General features: G+C 36.9%; 1 protein-coding gene across 2 annotated transcripts in view; it reads right to left on the minus strand.

The window, feature by feature from the left end:
• The window catches only part of PTPN2 (protein tyrosine phosphatase non-receptor type 2), an 85,378-nt gene that overhangs the window by 10,986 nt on the left and 58,805 nt on the right, over positions 1 to 15,587 (minus strand). For both annotated transcript variants that reach the window (XM_014837304.3, XM_044773483.2), the window contains exons 6-8: positions 10,830 to 11,039; positions 9,290 to 9,442; positions 2,944 to 3,125 (exon numbers count right to left, since the gene is read on the minus strand). In XM_014837304.3, coding sequence (XP_014692790.1) covers positions 2,944 to 3,125; positions 9,290 to 9,442; positions 10,830 to 11,039 — 545 coding nt within the window. The remainder of the gene's footprint in view (positions 1 to 2,943; positions 3,126 to 9,289; positions 9,443 to 10,829; positions 11,040 to 15,587) is intronic.

The following is a 15,587-nucleotide window of genomic DNA, read 5'->3' on the forward strand; positions in this document are numbered from 1 at the left end:
AGTGGACCCTTGCCCTTGGAAGGCCATGTGAAATTCCTCGTGGTGGCATATATATCAGGCTCCTGCCAATCATGTCTCAACAGGCGTAATCACACTATGTAAAACACATGAGAAGGAGCTGAATGATCTGACTTTTCACTTATCCAAATTGTTCTCCACTCTAAGTGATCTGGGTTTATGCATTCCAGTACAATTGAGAACACAGGCTTTCAAACCTTGATGGCAACCTTAAAGAAAGAAATACCTTACAATCACAACAGAGCAACTACACACACATACGCATTCATATATGTACACTTCTATGTAAACATAGAATTTATATATAACTTGTACATATATAAAATACGTTAAAAGACTTAGTTACTATTTGTGACACTCATCTATTTTATTGTCTAATTTAAACTGATTTCTATTTTACTGTATTTTATTATTTAAAAAATGCTTTTTATAACTCACTAAATTGCTTTCATGACGATGGGAATGTGATCTTCAATATGAAAAACACTGATTTGGAGGATATTTAATAATGAAAATGATGAAAACAAAATATGGTGTTCTATCCCTTTGAAACTGAAATTCTTTCAATAAGGTTTTGAGTTATTTTATTAGCAACTCTAATACAAAGCTATAGATCAGCATTAAAATTCATTAGGACTAAACAATAGAACTTTTGAGAGTAATCTTTACTGTATGCTCCCTTACATTTTTCTTTTTCTTTTTTTTTAAAGATTTTATTTTTCCTTTTTCTTCCCAAAGCCCCCTGGTACATAGGTGTATATTTTTAATTGTGGGTCCTTCTAGTTGTGGTATGCGGGATGCCACCTCAGCATGGCCTGATGAGCAGTGCCATGTCCACACCCAGGATCGGAACCAGCGAAGAAACCCTGGGCCGCCAAAGCAGAGCACGGGAACCCAACCACTTGGCCACGGGGCTGGCTCCTCCCTTACTTTTCTATAACCTTGCTTCCTCAATTAATCCTCTCTGCTCAGAGTCCTTACTTTCCTATTGGGACTCTCCCCCTGCTTTCAAACATGCTCTAGTCTCATCTATCCCAGAGGGAAGAAAACAATAACATATGTGTACACTGCCTCCCCCTTCACCCAATAAAACCACCTTCTGCAGTGACTCTAATTCCTGAGTGGTTTTACTGATCTCTGTACTGCCCAACTTGGACAATGAGAGGTTTACCTCGTTGAGACTGTTAATACGGCTGGTCTGTGTCCTTAAAGATTAGAATTCAATACCTCTGAAATACTAAGGACACTAATTCAATCATCAAGCTTGTTTCCAATTAATTCTGTACACAGTACCAGCCAAAACAACAACATTAGGAACTGGAGTGTCTTATTACTGAAAAAGATAAGATAATGTAAAAGAATATTATTTCGTGATTTAAAAGTATTATATTTAAGTTGAAAGAAGGAACGAATAAACAACTTTATGTTTTCACTTGTAGTCTAAAACCACCAAAGCCATAAACAACGAGTAACATTGCTAACTTATAACAAACTCTTCAGTATAATATATAATAACACATACACTATGTATTGCAATATGTTGCCTTTTATAAAATTTCAGGTAATTTTTATATTGGGGAAATACAGAAGTAAAGTTATAACATACAGGAGACTGTAACGATTTTCACAGCACATCCCAAGATCCCAATGTAACAAATATGATGATAGCATAAAATTATACACAATAAAAAGCATATTTCACAAAAAGAAAAGAAAAAAGTCATTCAACGAGACCAAAGAGAGGAAGTCACCTTGCTAAGTGACTCATACCTCAGGATACCAGCTTCCTAATGCATGTGAGATAACTAGAGGCTTAGAAATGTAATTTTCTTCTTTTAAAAGATCAGCACCTACGCTAACATCTGTTGCCAATCTTCTTTTGTTTTCCTTCTTCTTTTTCTCCCCAAAGCTTCCCAGTACATAGTTGTATACTGTAACTGTGGTCCTGCTAGTTGTGCTATGTGGGACGTCGCCTCAGCATGGCCTGGTGAGCAGTGCCATGCCTGCATCCAGGATCTGAACCAGCAAAACCCCGGGCTGCTGAAGCGAAGCGCATGAACTTAACCACTCAGCCACGGGGCCAGCCCCAATTAGAGCCTTAGAAATGTAATTTTTTTAATTGAAAAACGTGAATAGTTTACATTCATATGGATTCAAAACTTGAAAAGTATAAAAGGGCATTTTATGTGATTTTTTTGAAAAAGACCTTTTTCTTCTTCCAATAATGGAATTAAGTTTAAACACCCATTTTAATATTTTATAATTTTATTAAAGGCATGTTATCAATTATTACATTATAACTATTGTACAAACACTAAATAACTGTACAAATGTCAGGTATTCATAGTATTCATGTTCTGTATCATACTTATATTTTAGCATCTACTTATATTTACTTTTGCACTTAATTAGTATTGTGTTAAACCATTTTCTAACTCTATGGTTAAACCATTCTCTATGGTTCCTGTCCATAGGTACTGAATTCTTAATAGGACTAAAAGCTCTCTGAGATTGATGATGTCATCACAGACTACTTAAATACCCTTAGGTAATAAATAAATGAATAGTTATGTTAATTCAATACACAAAGGGCCTATATTTAGTTCACATCCACTGAACTTATTAAGATCAAAAAGTCTCATCTTTTTTTTTTTTTTTTTTTTTTTTAAAGATTTTATTTTTTCCTTTTTCTCCCCAAAGCCCCCCGGTACATAGTTGTGTATTCTTCGTTGTGGATTCTTCTAGTTGTGGCATGTGGGACGCTGCCTCAGCATGGTCTGATGAGCAGTGCCATGTCCGCGCCCAGGATTCGAACTAACGAAACACTGGGCCGCCTGCTGCAGAGTGCGCGAACCTAACCACTTGGCCACGGGGCCAGCCCCAAAAAGTCTCATCTTTTTAAGCATGTTAGTGCAGTAAGCTTACCTCTCGCTGTTCTCCTCCATAGTATCTTGCATTTTAGAGGATAGTTCTGTGTATCTGTCACCTGCCTGTTTTTCTTCTTCTAGGCCTATCCTGTTCCCATTATATTTTTCAGTCATTATTTTGGTTGGTGAATGATCAAAAGCAGGACATAAGTCTTCCTTAGAAAGTTCTTTCCACCGTTTCTAGGTAGGGAAGAGAAACGAAAACACTAAAATTTTGGTTTTCCATAAATAAAAAGGATTTATGAATTGAAATTCTATATGCATGTTAAGAAAACCCTGTGATGCTAACAGACGAATGAGAAAGAAAAAGGTGTTTTACCATACCACCTTGTCTAGCTATGTCTATTTAAATTCATTTAATATTTATGGACATCTCTTAATAAAATTTAGCGGGCCTTTAACCTATTTGAGACAAACTATACTAAGACCTCACTAAAACATTAGTCACAGTAAGAAGATTTTAGTCAAAGCCAGATTTTGCTGGACTCCTAATCCACAGGGATGTAACACTGGAAACAGTGACCAAGATGTGATCTAGTGTTTCTGTGCTCCTTGCCACTATCTAGTCTAATGAGGAACCAGTAGTGAGATCTCCAAGTAGGTCCGTATGTTGACAGAGGACTTTAGTTTGGTTGTCCCTACTAGGTATACTAGCAGTTCCAGGCAGCTTAGCCCACTGGGTTAGAGAAAACTCCTCTCACATGCCTGGACTTCACAGTAGGCAAGATTCAGACCAAGACAAAGAGAAATTCCATTTTCTTCATCTAAGTAACAAGATGTCATCACCTACCTTGGGATTGGGAGCCTGTTGTGATTAGCGAGATGATATGTGAAAGGGCCTAGCATCATGCCTGGCAAATGTTAGTTTCCTTTGCCCTCACTGCCACCATCCCTACGAAGAAAGGTAGAGGAAGAAGAGGTGCAAAGTATACCTGGGGCCCTGGAAGGTGCAGGCAGTGAGAAAGTATAGGCCAGAGAAGGAGAAGGCAAGTATAACCTCAGCACGGGGGACCACTGGCTCTCCAAGTCCTTAAAGGGCGGGGAACACAACCATCCATCTCCCTGCCAATAACAAGAGCAGTAGAGGAGATGGCAGTGAGAGCTGAGAGTTTTGATTATCTATGACTTTGACACTGATGCAAAATGACTTGGTATAGACAGGAGTGGCTCTCTTAGAAGATCCTATCATGGAAGCATGGAGTCTCAGATCTAATGAATAAGGGATTCTATAACTTATTGTCTGAGGATTTTAATTATTTTGAACAGAGATATAACACGGCAACTTACACTTTTCAGGAACTTACGGAATGCGCATTCCCTGGAGTTACAATAATGGCATTCTTAAAAACAGTGCTTGTATATTTAGATAAAAAAAATCCCTGGAAAACTCATTGATGCACTGATAAACTAGTTTCTAACTTGTCTCATCATACAACAGAGGAATAAAAAGAAAAGGCATTTTATCACACTTCACATTTCCCAGATATGGCTGTTTTATTAAGTTGCATAATTAATATATCTCTTTCTGTTTTATAGTAGTTGGTTCACAAAAGACTTAGAGAATGTAAAATTCTGTAATTTTTTATATTTGGAGGACAGTGAGTAGTACAGCTTGGTACAATTTGGCCAGAAGATGAAGAACATATTGAGCTTGACCCTGAGAGATGACGCCAACAAGGAAACAGACCTCAAGAAAAGAAGTCTCTGAACTTAATTTGAGAAACACTGAAGTGGAACTGAACTCTCCTGGGCAAGGATCTAATAAGACTTAAACCATATCCAGAAAGAATATTTTGCAAATACTTGAGAAACTACTATAATGGAACCTAAGATGTTTTCACTTTAGATTACTGCGTCAATTTTCTTTCTTCCCCTATTTTAAATTTTTGTTATTGGTCCAAATAGCATTTTTTACATTGAAGAAAATGCAAGTGGGGCAACAAGATATTTAGTAAGCACTTACCATACCCTACACTGTTCTAATGCTTCAAATGTACCAGCCCCTAATCCTCACAAGAACTTTAGGAGGTAGGTACTACTATTGTCATTATTATATTCCTTTTACAGATGAGATGGTTTGAGAGTGTTTAAGTAACTTGCCCAAGGGTATACAGCTAATGAACAGTAGGGCCAGAATTTTAATCCAGGTGGTCTGGGCTGACTATGTTGCAACCTCTTCTGATTGTCTGTATTTCTGAAACGCTGATTAATTTCAGTCACTGCATAGTTTTAAGAGAGTATCCAATAAAATGTTACACTGTCTCCAGAATTTATACTGGTCAATTTTTGAAGTTTCTATTCATCACTGAAACCTAGTTATAGCAACTCCAGCCTTATACTCAACAATGCCAATAAATGAGACCGTGCCAAAAATCAAATCTTACACTTCCCAGAATATGCAACAAATTCAGAATCTGTCAACAAGAAAAGCACTCAGCAAAGAGGGGGGAAAAAAAGAGAGAGATTTAACGCTAGTGAATTAAAAAAAAAAAAAGCAATGTCATTTTGTCATGTCTCTGGGCAGCAAACTCACTCAACTTTGCCTTCCCTGTGACAGACAAGTAAGCAGGCACTTCAAAATCACCTGCCTTGGCTTGTCACTGCTGACTGGTGAAGCCACGGAATCAATACTGCTCCCAGCTATAACCTCATTCAAGCTCTCATTTTGAGACCTGGAATACAGCTAACCAGACCAAGAGTTTTTCATCTAATTCTATACTCATGTTGCACCACACTCTCCTGCGTGACACATGGTATGAGCAACACCCCATGCACTGCCTGCAGCCCCATCCTACCCATTTCTCACTGAAAAAAGCCCCTTGGAGGAGCAGTAAAGTGATGTAATTAAAGTTGAAACCTACTATTATTTGTTAAAACTATACCATTTACTTAATACTTTATTAATAGTGTCAAATTACCAGCTAGAGATCTTACAACATCAATTCTGAATTGCCAAAGTGGATTACTTACTCTGCAAGGTTTACTGTCATCACTGATACTGGGAATGTGCTAATAAATATGTGGTAATACCAGAAACAACACTGCGTATTTATGCCTGACTTTGTGCCAAGAAAGATGTAAGGTAAATGATATCATTGTTAGAGATGACTGGAAATTATATACATTTATCTAGGTAGGTCAAGGTCACTGGAGATTTCTGTAAACGAATAAATGGTATGTGATTAGAATTACATACATATATTTACTGATCTTAGATGCAATCACTTTAGACATAAATATTAACAGCTCTCCTTTGTCCCAAGAGGTTCTAAATCACTTTATATCCACGTATGCCAAAAAAATTCACAGAAAAACTAACAGGAAACTATCCGATAATGAAAATATCACTCACATCATATAAATCTAAGCCAAGACTAAAGGTGAAGACAGATGTCCCCTTTAGGAAAAAGCATCAGAGACGAAGAATTACATGGGTTGGGTGCTACTGAACAGACAGCTCTCTGGAGATAAACAGATTCAGGAAGTGCCCTCCCCACCCTCTGCCATCGTGCTCACACTAGAAAGACGCTTCCTTCTTTCCTTTTACAAATAATTTCTTCCTCAAGTTAGTGGCAAAGAGGCAGAGGTAGATGTATGGAGAGCAGAAAGAGCTTTTTGATAAATTGGCTATCACATCCTGGTATGTCAAATGAGATACTTTTATGGGCTACAGTTATATTCATGCAGTTTGGGATTTCCACATTAACAAAGTAACTTTCGATCTTTGTAACAGTAAACTTTTTTTGTTCGGTTTGTTTTGTTTTGGTGAGGAAGATCTGCCCTGAGCAGATCCATTGCCAATCTTCTTTTTTTTTTTGCTTGAGGAAGATTAATCCTGAGCTAACATTCGTGCCAATCCTACTCTACTTTGTATGTGGGATGCCTCCACAGCATGGCCAACAGTGGAGTAGGTCCGTACCTGGGATCCGATCCCATGAACCTGGGCCACCAAAGCAGAGTATGCAGAACTTTAACCACTAGGCCACAAGATGGCCCCTCAATCTTTGTAACAGTAAACTTTGATGATTTAAGATTTCAAGAAACTACTCTTAGATTTCTGTTCTAAGCTAAAGTTCTGGTACAGTACTGTCCACTAAAATATAACGTGAGCCACATATATAATTTAAAATGTTTAGCAGTCATGTTAAAAAAAAGGTGAATTTTAACAGTATGTTTTAACTCAATATATGAAAAATACTGTCATTTGAACATATATTCAATATTCTTTAAATTACTAAGATACTTAAAACTTTTTCTCCCTGTATTTAATCTTTAAAATCTGATATGTCTCTTACACTTCAAACAGATCTCAAGTCAGACTAGCCATATTTCAAGTACTCAACAGTACATGTGCTTAATGGCTATAGTAGTGAACAGCGGAGTTCTAGGATGAGAAAAATATCTACGCAAAGTGAATAAACTGTATATATAAATACACATTCCTGGAAGAATACATGCATGCCAAAATGGTTACAAATTTGGGGTGGGTAAGCTAACGAAGACTTCCACTTTGTACATGATATATTTCCACATTTTTTTAGTTCTTTTATTCCTAACATGTACTCATTATTTTTATAATAGAGAAAATTCACAGCACCACATAAATTATTAGAGACTTGCTAGGATCATTTCTGTGGAAACTGACCCCTCTGAATGGGTAACAGGCTTTTCTGATGCTGAGCACCCAGAAAATACAGAGACATTTGCAACATCTTATCTGGAACAGGAGCCGAGAATGCCTTGGCTTTGAATGGGGTGCTAATGATAAATTAAGAGTAAACTGAGAATCTGATGGTTACCATATCACATAAATTGGGACAGAAAGAATTCTTCTAAGCCACAGACTGCACTGTCATAATAATAAAGACCACAAAAAAGTAGGTCCATAAAATTCATCTCTATAGTGAAAAAGATCCTCCAAGTAAGTACATATATATTCTAAAACTAAAGAAACAAAACTTGAAAACATTTAAAGTGGAGGGAGGGATACTACCCAAAGGATACCACATTCCTACAATTACTCAGTCTGTAAGAACCACCAGGAAATAAGCAATAAACGGCAACTAGTGAAGGCACACTATTATGGGGGAAGTTTGATATAACTACTTAACTTTTTTTAAATTCCAGATTTAAGCTGGTAGAAGCTGAGATAAAAAAAAAAGAGAGAGAGAGAGAGAGAGAGAGATTTTCCTAATCTTAAACATTTCAGATAACTTTTACTTCTCCTAAATCACTGTTCATTGCCAAGCAAACCCAATGCTGGCCCCAGCAAACCCAATGTTCCCAAAATATGATTTATGAAGTAGGGTCTCTTGTTTTGTGAGCTTAATCTTCTACATACTATTTTACTGACTGATGGCACTGAGTAACCTAATGTTTCTCTTCATTAAAAATTATTCTTTAATTCTATGTAAAAATTTGAAAAAAAACTTTTTAATAAAACAAAAATTTTATTGATAGTTTGTCTTGAACAGTTAAAATAGCACTAATGATCAGAACAAAAAAGTTAGCTACTGATAAATAAAATTGCTTAAGAATTTTAATGTCTTTGAAATCTATACAATACTTAACTCTTATACTTAATTCCACCATGACAGATGGTCTGTTCTAAGTTATAAAAGGCTTATTCAGAATTTTCCTGTTTTGGCTAGTAATCACAGAAATAAAAGGGCTAGTAAATGTGTTCATATAAGAGATATATAAAGAAAGAGATTCTATCTACTTATATCCAACACTACGTGATTAGATCAGACAAGAAAAGGGGGTCTGTTGTTATTTCTGTTTCTAGTTTACATGTTATGTTAGTATATAACTCAGATTTCTGATAATCAGTCTTTGAACTCAGCTTTTGCAGATGTGGAATAAAAATATCTTCATGAGAATAAAGCCACAAACTAGAGAAAATATAACATTCTACTGGAATTTAATTATGTTTGTGATAAGTACTTGAGTCGTTCATTGTTATAAAATGAAATATCTTATATAAACTAAGTGTTCTAAAATCCCAGGTCAAGTTTTTAATGGGGTAAAAGTACCTAAATTTTCTGGTTTATTTTAATGATTAAATGCTTAAACTCTCTTTACATAAAAATTTTACTTTCTTTAATGAAATCTTATTTCCACTAGGGCTTTTGAGAACAGGCTGGATTTAACATGAGGCTGAGCTACATATGAGGAAGTGAGCTTAAATTTTACAATTTTAAGATGGGCAGCTGGATTTACTACATTAATGTAAATATGCTTTTCGGAAGGAAGGGAGATGATAAATGCTTCAACAGAGTGCTGTTATTTGGTGCTAATCATATCTCATACAAAGGTACTATTTTTCCCCTAAAAAGGTTTACCTGTATATTTGAATCTCCCTTTATAAATTTTGCTCCTTCTATTATAGTCATATACGAAAATCTGAGTTGATCTGGTGTCTGAATAAGTCCCATTCGATATTTTCTCATATTCAGTAACAGTTGTTTAATGTTAATATCATCACCTTTTTCCATCTGCAAGAAAGGCAAAAATTAGTCAAACCTTTCGTTGTGAGAGTCTGGGAAAGAGAAGCAATACTAGATAACTGTTAAGAGTTTTGGCATGTGCTGTGTTCCTCCTCCTCAAGAACAAGGTAAGTTACCACTGCAGCTCTAACTCTTTATGCACAAAACGGTCATCCCAGTGCATCCATCACCCACACCACACCTCAACTGTTCAAGTAGTAGATGGAGGACTTCTGGTCCTTTAGCTGATCCACAATTGAACGCAAAGCAATCATACTAATCTCTCTCACTTCGGCCAGTGTTTGGTCTAGGGAGGGCTTTATGAGCAGTTCTGGCTTACGTAAAGATAAATCCACTGAGAATAGTGCTTTTTTTTTTTTTTAAAAAAGAAAAGTTTTAGCAGGAGTAAACCTTTCTGCCCAGTGCCCTTCCACCTTTATGTCTGTGAACAGCAGACCTCTAAAGATGGTGGAGAAGACAGAGTCCAGACCCACAATGACACTGTAGAGCCACTGCACCAGCCCTGGACTACTGATCTAGTATTATAACCACAATGGCCCCACCTCAAGGAAAAAGAAAAAAGTTGTTATATTTAGTAGGGAATAGGTGTAAACACACAATCCAGTTTTAATATACACCATTTGCAAAGTAGACACTAGAGTTTTTAAACATGTCAAAGTTCACTTTAATGTAACAATCCAATCTTTGATTGAAGTATTCTCTATATAGGCAGAGTGGTAAGGTAATGCAGTAGATATGTTAAGACTCAACCATTTCTATAGCCTAGAAGTGCCCTATATCCCAAGGCAGGAAAAACAGACATCCTAAAAAGAGAAAAGGCATAGACCAGTATCCAGTCTGGGGCTTGGAATCGGTTGGTGGAGAAAGAATGCAGCCCTTGATGGTACAGATAGGAATCTCAGGGGAACAACAACAATACCGACATTTATTGAGTGCTTAGAAAATACCAGGGACTCTTCTAAGTGTTCTAAATGTATTTATTCATTTAATTCCCACAACATCCCTGTAAGGAAAATACTATCATTATCCTTAGTTTGTAAATAAGGAAATTAAGACAAGAGAAGTGCTTGTCTGAGGAGGAAGGAATTGAATATTATATATCAATTTACATTTGAAGAATAAGGGGAGGGGAGGGACCTATTATTTCTGTAATATAAAACTACTAGGTAAAAAATGTTTTCTTGGAGATCTCTAGAATTATCTTGGACGAAGCCCCACCAGTCACAAATAAGAGGCAGCGGAAAGGGTGTAAATGAGATTTTTAGGTTTTCCAAAAGAAGAAGTTTAAGTTTGAAAAAAACAGTTCTGGGATACTTACATTAGAAACAATAAAAAAAGAAAACAAGACTATAATTAGATCATAAGGAGCACTTACCAGAATAAGACAGGTGTCTACGAGAGAAAAGGTGCCTGACCGCCCAATGCCTGCACTACAGTGGATCACTGCAGGCCCATGTTCAGGATTCAAGGAACCAGATTCTCTCACTTTAAATAAGAAATTGAGAAATGAAGCTGGTGATTCAGGGACTCCAAAATCTGGCCAGGTAGTATAATGAAAGTGAGATATTGTTCTGGTTTCACCACTCTAAAAAGTGAAAATCAAGGGGGAAAAGTTAGTTCTAATTTTTTCTTTTAAAAAACTACTTCAGAAAGATTATGTGTTTTGTGTAATGCTTTTAATCCTTATGGGCTTTTCGTACCATGATTTTTCACTTGGTTTTTGATAATCACTTATATAAGTTTGGGAAGATTTTCTCTAGGAGAATTTGGAATATAATAAGAACTAACACTTCTATAACACATTATTTTGCAGGCATGTTCTAAGCTTTTTATACATTACCTCAATCCATACAACAATCTTATTAAAACCCATTTTCCAGATGAGACAACTGAGGCAGAAAGTTAAATAATTTACCCAAGGTCACACCTTCAGAAAATGACAGAGCCAGGATTTGAAGAGGCAGCCTGGTGCAGCACTGGGGTTCTTAACCACTGACCTCTACCATACATGTTGCCAATATTTTCTTTAATTCATACATCATGATGAGTGGATTCTTTTTCCTATTTTTAAAAATTCCTACCAGTACAATTTTGCATTCTTTAATGGTTTCCTTTTTAAGAATTCCAAAGTTTTTTTAGACATAATCTTTTCTATTATATGAGTTACCTTTTACATTTAGCTATACAGGCACAGAGGAGCAACTCAAGAATTAATTTAAAGAAACAATCTTTACAGTTTTAATTGAAATTGCTTTTCTAATTGCTGCTTTACTCCATGGTAATAATTTCCAGTCCTAAAACTGTTTATATGCCTTTGCTGATGTACTAAAATGGTTTACCAACATGCTAAATGTTTCCTGTCTCTTAAAGCCTGCCTGGCATTCACTATCACTTCCTGGATATGCCTGATGATCTTCATTTCTGACTAACTCATTATGAAAATGTTCCTTAGCTTTTGCCAATTGCTTTTGCCCCAAGGAGCACTTCTGTACCTTATACTGTTCATTTCTTTAAATGAAGCAGCAATCCTCCAACATGTCTTTGCATAATTTTTCAGTTTTATTATAGAACTTTTTTGGAGAGAGGAGATGTTGGGGCCCAGGGCAGGCAACCCCAAAATATCCCACAATAGCATAGTAATTACTCTGAATTGAAATTACTCGAGAAGCAGCCAATACAAAAAGAGGCATTTTGACACTCTTTTCTTTGTTCCCCCTGAAAGCAGGAAATAAATCCCCCAGCTGAAAGGTGCTCTCCCTGCATCCTTATCATGACAGCCAGGGAATTCAGGGCTGAGAAGCCTATGTAAACACAACTTGCTAATTTACTACTTCAAGTTTGAATTCCTCACTAATCACATACCCCAAACCTAAGTTTCTTTGCCCTGTCATTCCTCACTAGGTTTTTATCCTGTTAATCTGGTCTTGTGTCAATTTTATTATTAGTCCAACCAGAAGAACACAAGAAGGATAGACGGAGGCAATTTCCCCCTCCCTAACAGAGACATAGAAGCAACATAAAAGAACCACGATATTTTTAATGGCTACCAGCTAGGGACTATTATTATAGCATCCTGCTTTCAATACAAATTTTCAAAAATAAAGTTAGCTTTCATTCTTTAAATATAAATTTTCCCTTTTTTCAGTAGAAATTAAGACTCGTAAGCCCTAGACTTGATTACATGAGGCATTAACACTGATAAAACACACTGCAGAATTAAAAAAAAATTTTTTTAATTATAGTGGCTAATTTTTCTTATCATTCAGCTTTCATAATTCCAAATTCCAAATACACTGGGATCCACAGGTGCTTGATATACTGAAGGTACTAGAATTAAAATGATCATTGTGATTACTAGATTTCAAAACATTCCTTTTTAAATTCCAAATAAGTATGCTAAGTGAAAGAAGCCAGACTCTGAAGGCTACATACCATATGATTTCATTTATATGACAGTCTGGAAAAGGCGAAATTATAGGAATAGAAACCAGCTCAGTGGTTGCCAGGAGCTAGGAGTGGAGGGTAGGGCTGACCGTACACAGGCAGCAGGAGAAAATTTTGGGGGATGATACAACTTGTTCTTTATCTTGATGGGAGGGGGTTACACAACTGAATGCATTGTCAAAACTCACAGACTGTACACCAAAAAAACTCACTCTTACTGTATGTAAAAAAGGGAGTTAAATTTGCTGTATTAAAAAAAGTATTTAAAACATTCCAAATTAAGAAGGCTAAATTGTAGTTTCCTTTTACAAAGCCATTAATGCACAGGTAACAACACAATACCAACATAGGAATGGGCTAAAGAGGCTGGTCTCTGATTAGCCCAGGGGTATACTTAAAGTCCTATTTTCTTTTAATGAGGTCTAAGTTTCCAGGAGGTGTTTTTAACTCCTTTTCTTCCCTGACAAATCACCCTGCTGTGCTCATCAGCCTCCATGTAGTGCTGACCATGCAGAGCAGGGCCAAACTTGGCCCATGGGAGCCTAAACCAAGTCCTGCTGGAGCTCCCGGGTCTGGGAGGTGTGGTGCCAGGACCCTGCTCCAGTGCAAGCTGTGCTCTCTAGGGTGTGGCCCAGTGTTCCTATATGGTTGTGTGCTCAATTATTGCATCACTTCTTGGCTCAAAACCTATGGTTACCCCAAAATTCTGAGCAACTGCTTGCTTTTTCTTTGCTTCTATAATTTTGGCTCAAGACTAGTGGTCTCTTGATTTTTTTCAAATTCAGGTCATGCTGTCTGGGATACTCAAAGCCAGTTCCCAGAAATGCTCACGACTGTTTGTATAATACAGTCTTCCCTACTAATAGATTTTTAAAATCAGTCTTTTTCTTTCCCTACAGGACCAGACTAAAGAACTTCTTGAGAGGATAATTTTTATTAATTTACCCCTACTGAAAGAAGATTCAAAAACAGCAGCTCACAAAAATCATCTAATTCCCAAAGGACCACGTTAGGTAATAAGATGTCTATGTTTACTACTATGGTACAAACGAAATGTGTATATGTATGACTGGACTCCTTTTCCCGCTTTTCCATGCTGGAAAAAAATGAGAGGGGAAAAAAGGGTTGCCAAAGGAGAGAAAGCTAATACAAAATTCATCTTTATTCCAAACAAGCCCTACATTTAGACGCTACAATTTTTGACAAACTCCTTCTTTCAAAACTGTGGAAGCACCCTTTCCTTCTCCTACGTCACCGAGTCACATCAGTTTCCCTTCTGTGAGGTCCAGTTGGGCCCTTCCATCTCTTTCCCTCTGCTGCACCTTACACCCCATGCATACCGGGTTGCATCCACAATAGCGTGGCTGTCTCCATCTCCAGCCATCCCGCACACGCCTGCCAAGTGTTCTTTGTAAAATACTGCATTATGAATACCACACTCTGCATGAAAATGTCAGTGGTTCATCATTCTTTTTAAGGCAAAATCTCATGTACATTTTTTGAAGGAGAATTCAAATTTAAAGTCTTTGAATAGGGATATCTAGCTCATTATATATGGATTCATATTTATATAATCTATGAATGGAGCAGGTGGTATAAGACAATGGGGAGCTTTAGGCTTATGGCAATTTAAGTGTATGCTGTCTAAAGCTATTCAAATTCAAGTTAACTATTATTATCATCAATATATTTAAGATGATCACCAATTTTATAATCATAAAAAATCTACACAGCTCTATGGTGCCAGGCCCAGTTATTGTCACACTTTAGGCACATATAGAAGGTACCAAGATTATGCTTCCAAAAGACTTTCATAAGCCCTAGTTTTGTCATCCTTAAATGGGGTTAAAAATAGTACTTACCTTATAAGCCTATCATTCTAAAGCGCCTAATATATGCCTGCACATGGTAAATGCTTAACACATTATACTCACTAATTGCCTTTATTTTAGCCCCTAATAAGCTCCAATAATTGTAAACCTCTCCACATTTTCAGTCTCTTCACTTAATATTTCCTCTATACCTGGACAGCAGCAAAGTTTGTCAACCCCATCTCCTAAATACAGATTTAATCTATCAAATCTGTACCCTCACTGTCACTGCCTTAGTTCAGTCCCTCATCAATTTTTGCCAGGATCATTATATTGTCTGTGTTAAACACTTAGTTACTGCAATTTATTTTGAAAGGTAAGTAGAACTCACCAGGTCAGGAGGAGAGGAGACTGACAGGAATAGTTAGGCATTGGGCTTGCTTCTAAGCAGAGAGAAAAGCAATACAGAGGCAGGACACCCAAGGAACAACCTATTTGAGGAGTAAGTCTTTTAGCAAGAACAAATCCTGAGTGCCTGAAGGAGAAGAAGGTAGACAAGGAGGCAAGGACCAAGCTGGGTTGGTCTTGGACTTCTGTGCTGGCTCTGCAAGGATTTTTTAGAGCATGGTAGAAGGATCACTCTTGTGTTTGAGATCAACCACTCGGGTATAGTGTGGTTGACAATGTACTCGGTGCAACTGCAGAAGGGAGGACAATGGCAAGGGCAAGGACCCTGCCCAGGGGGAGTTGAAAACCTTGTTATGGAGTCAAAACACAGACATACACAAGTATTGAACAAGCCAATAAAAGGCTAAAATTTAAATTATGGAGAGAAGTGCAGGAAGTTCACAGCTGTTAGGAATGAATGCATCACAGAT

The sequence above is a fragment of the Equus asinus genome, chromosome 7 (assembly GCF_041296235.1).
Source record: "Equus asinus isolate D_3611 breed Donkey chromosome 7, EquAss-T2T_v2, whole genome shotgun sequence".
Lineage (NCBI taxonomy): Eukaryota > Metazoa > Chordata > Mammalia > Perissodactyla > Equidae > Equus > Equus asinus.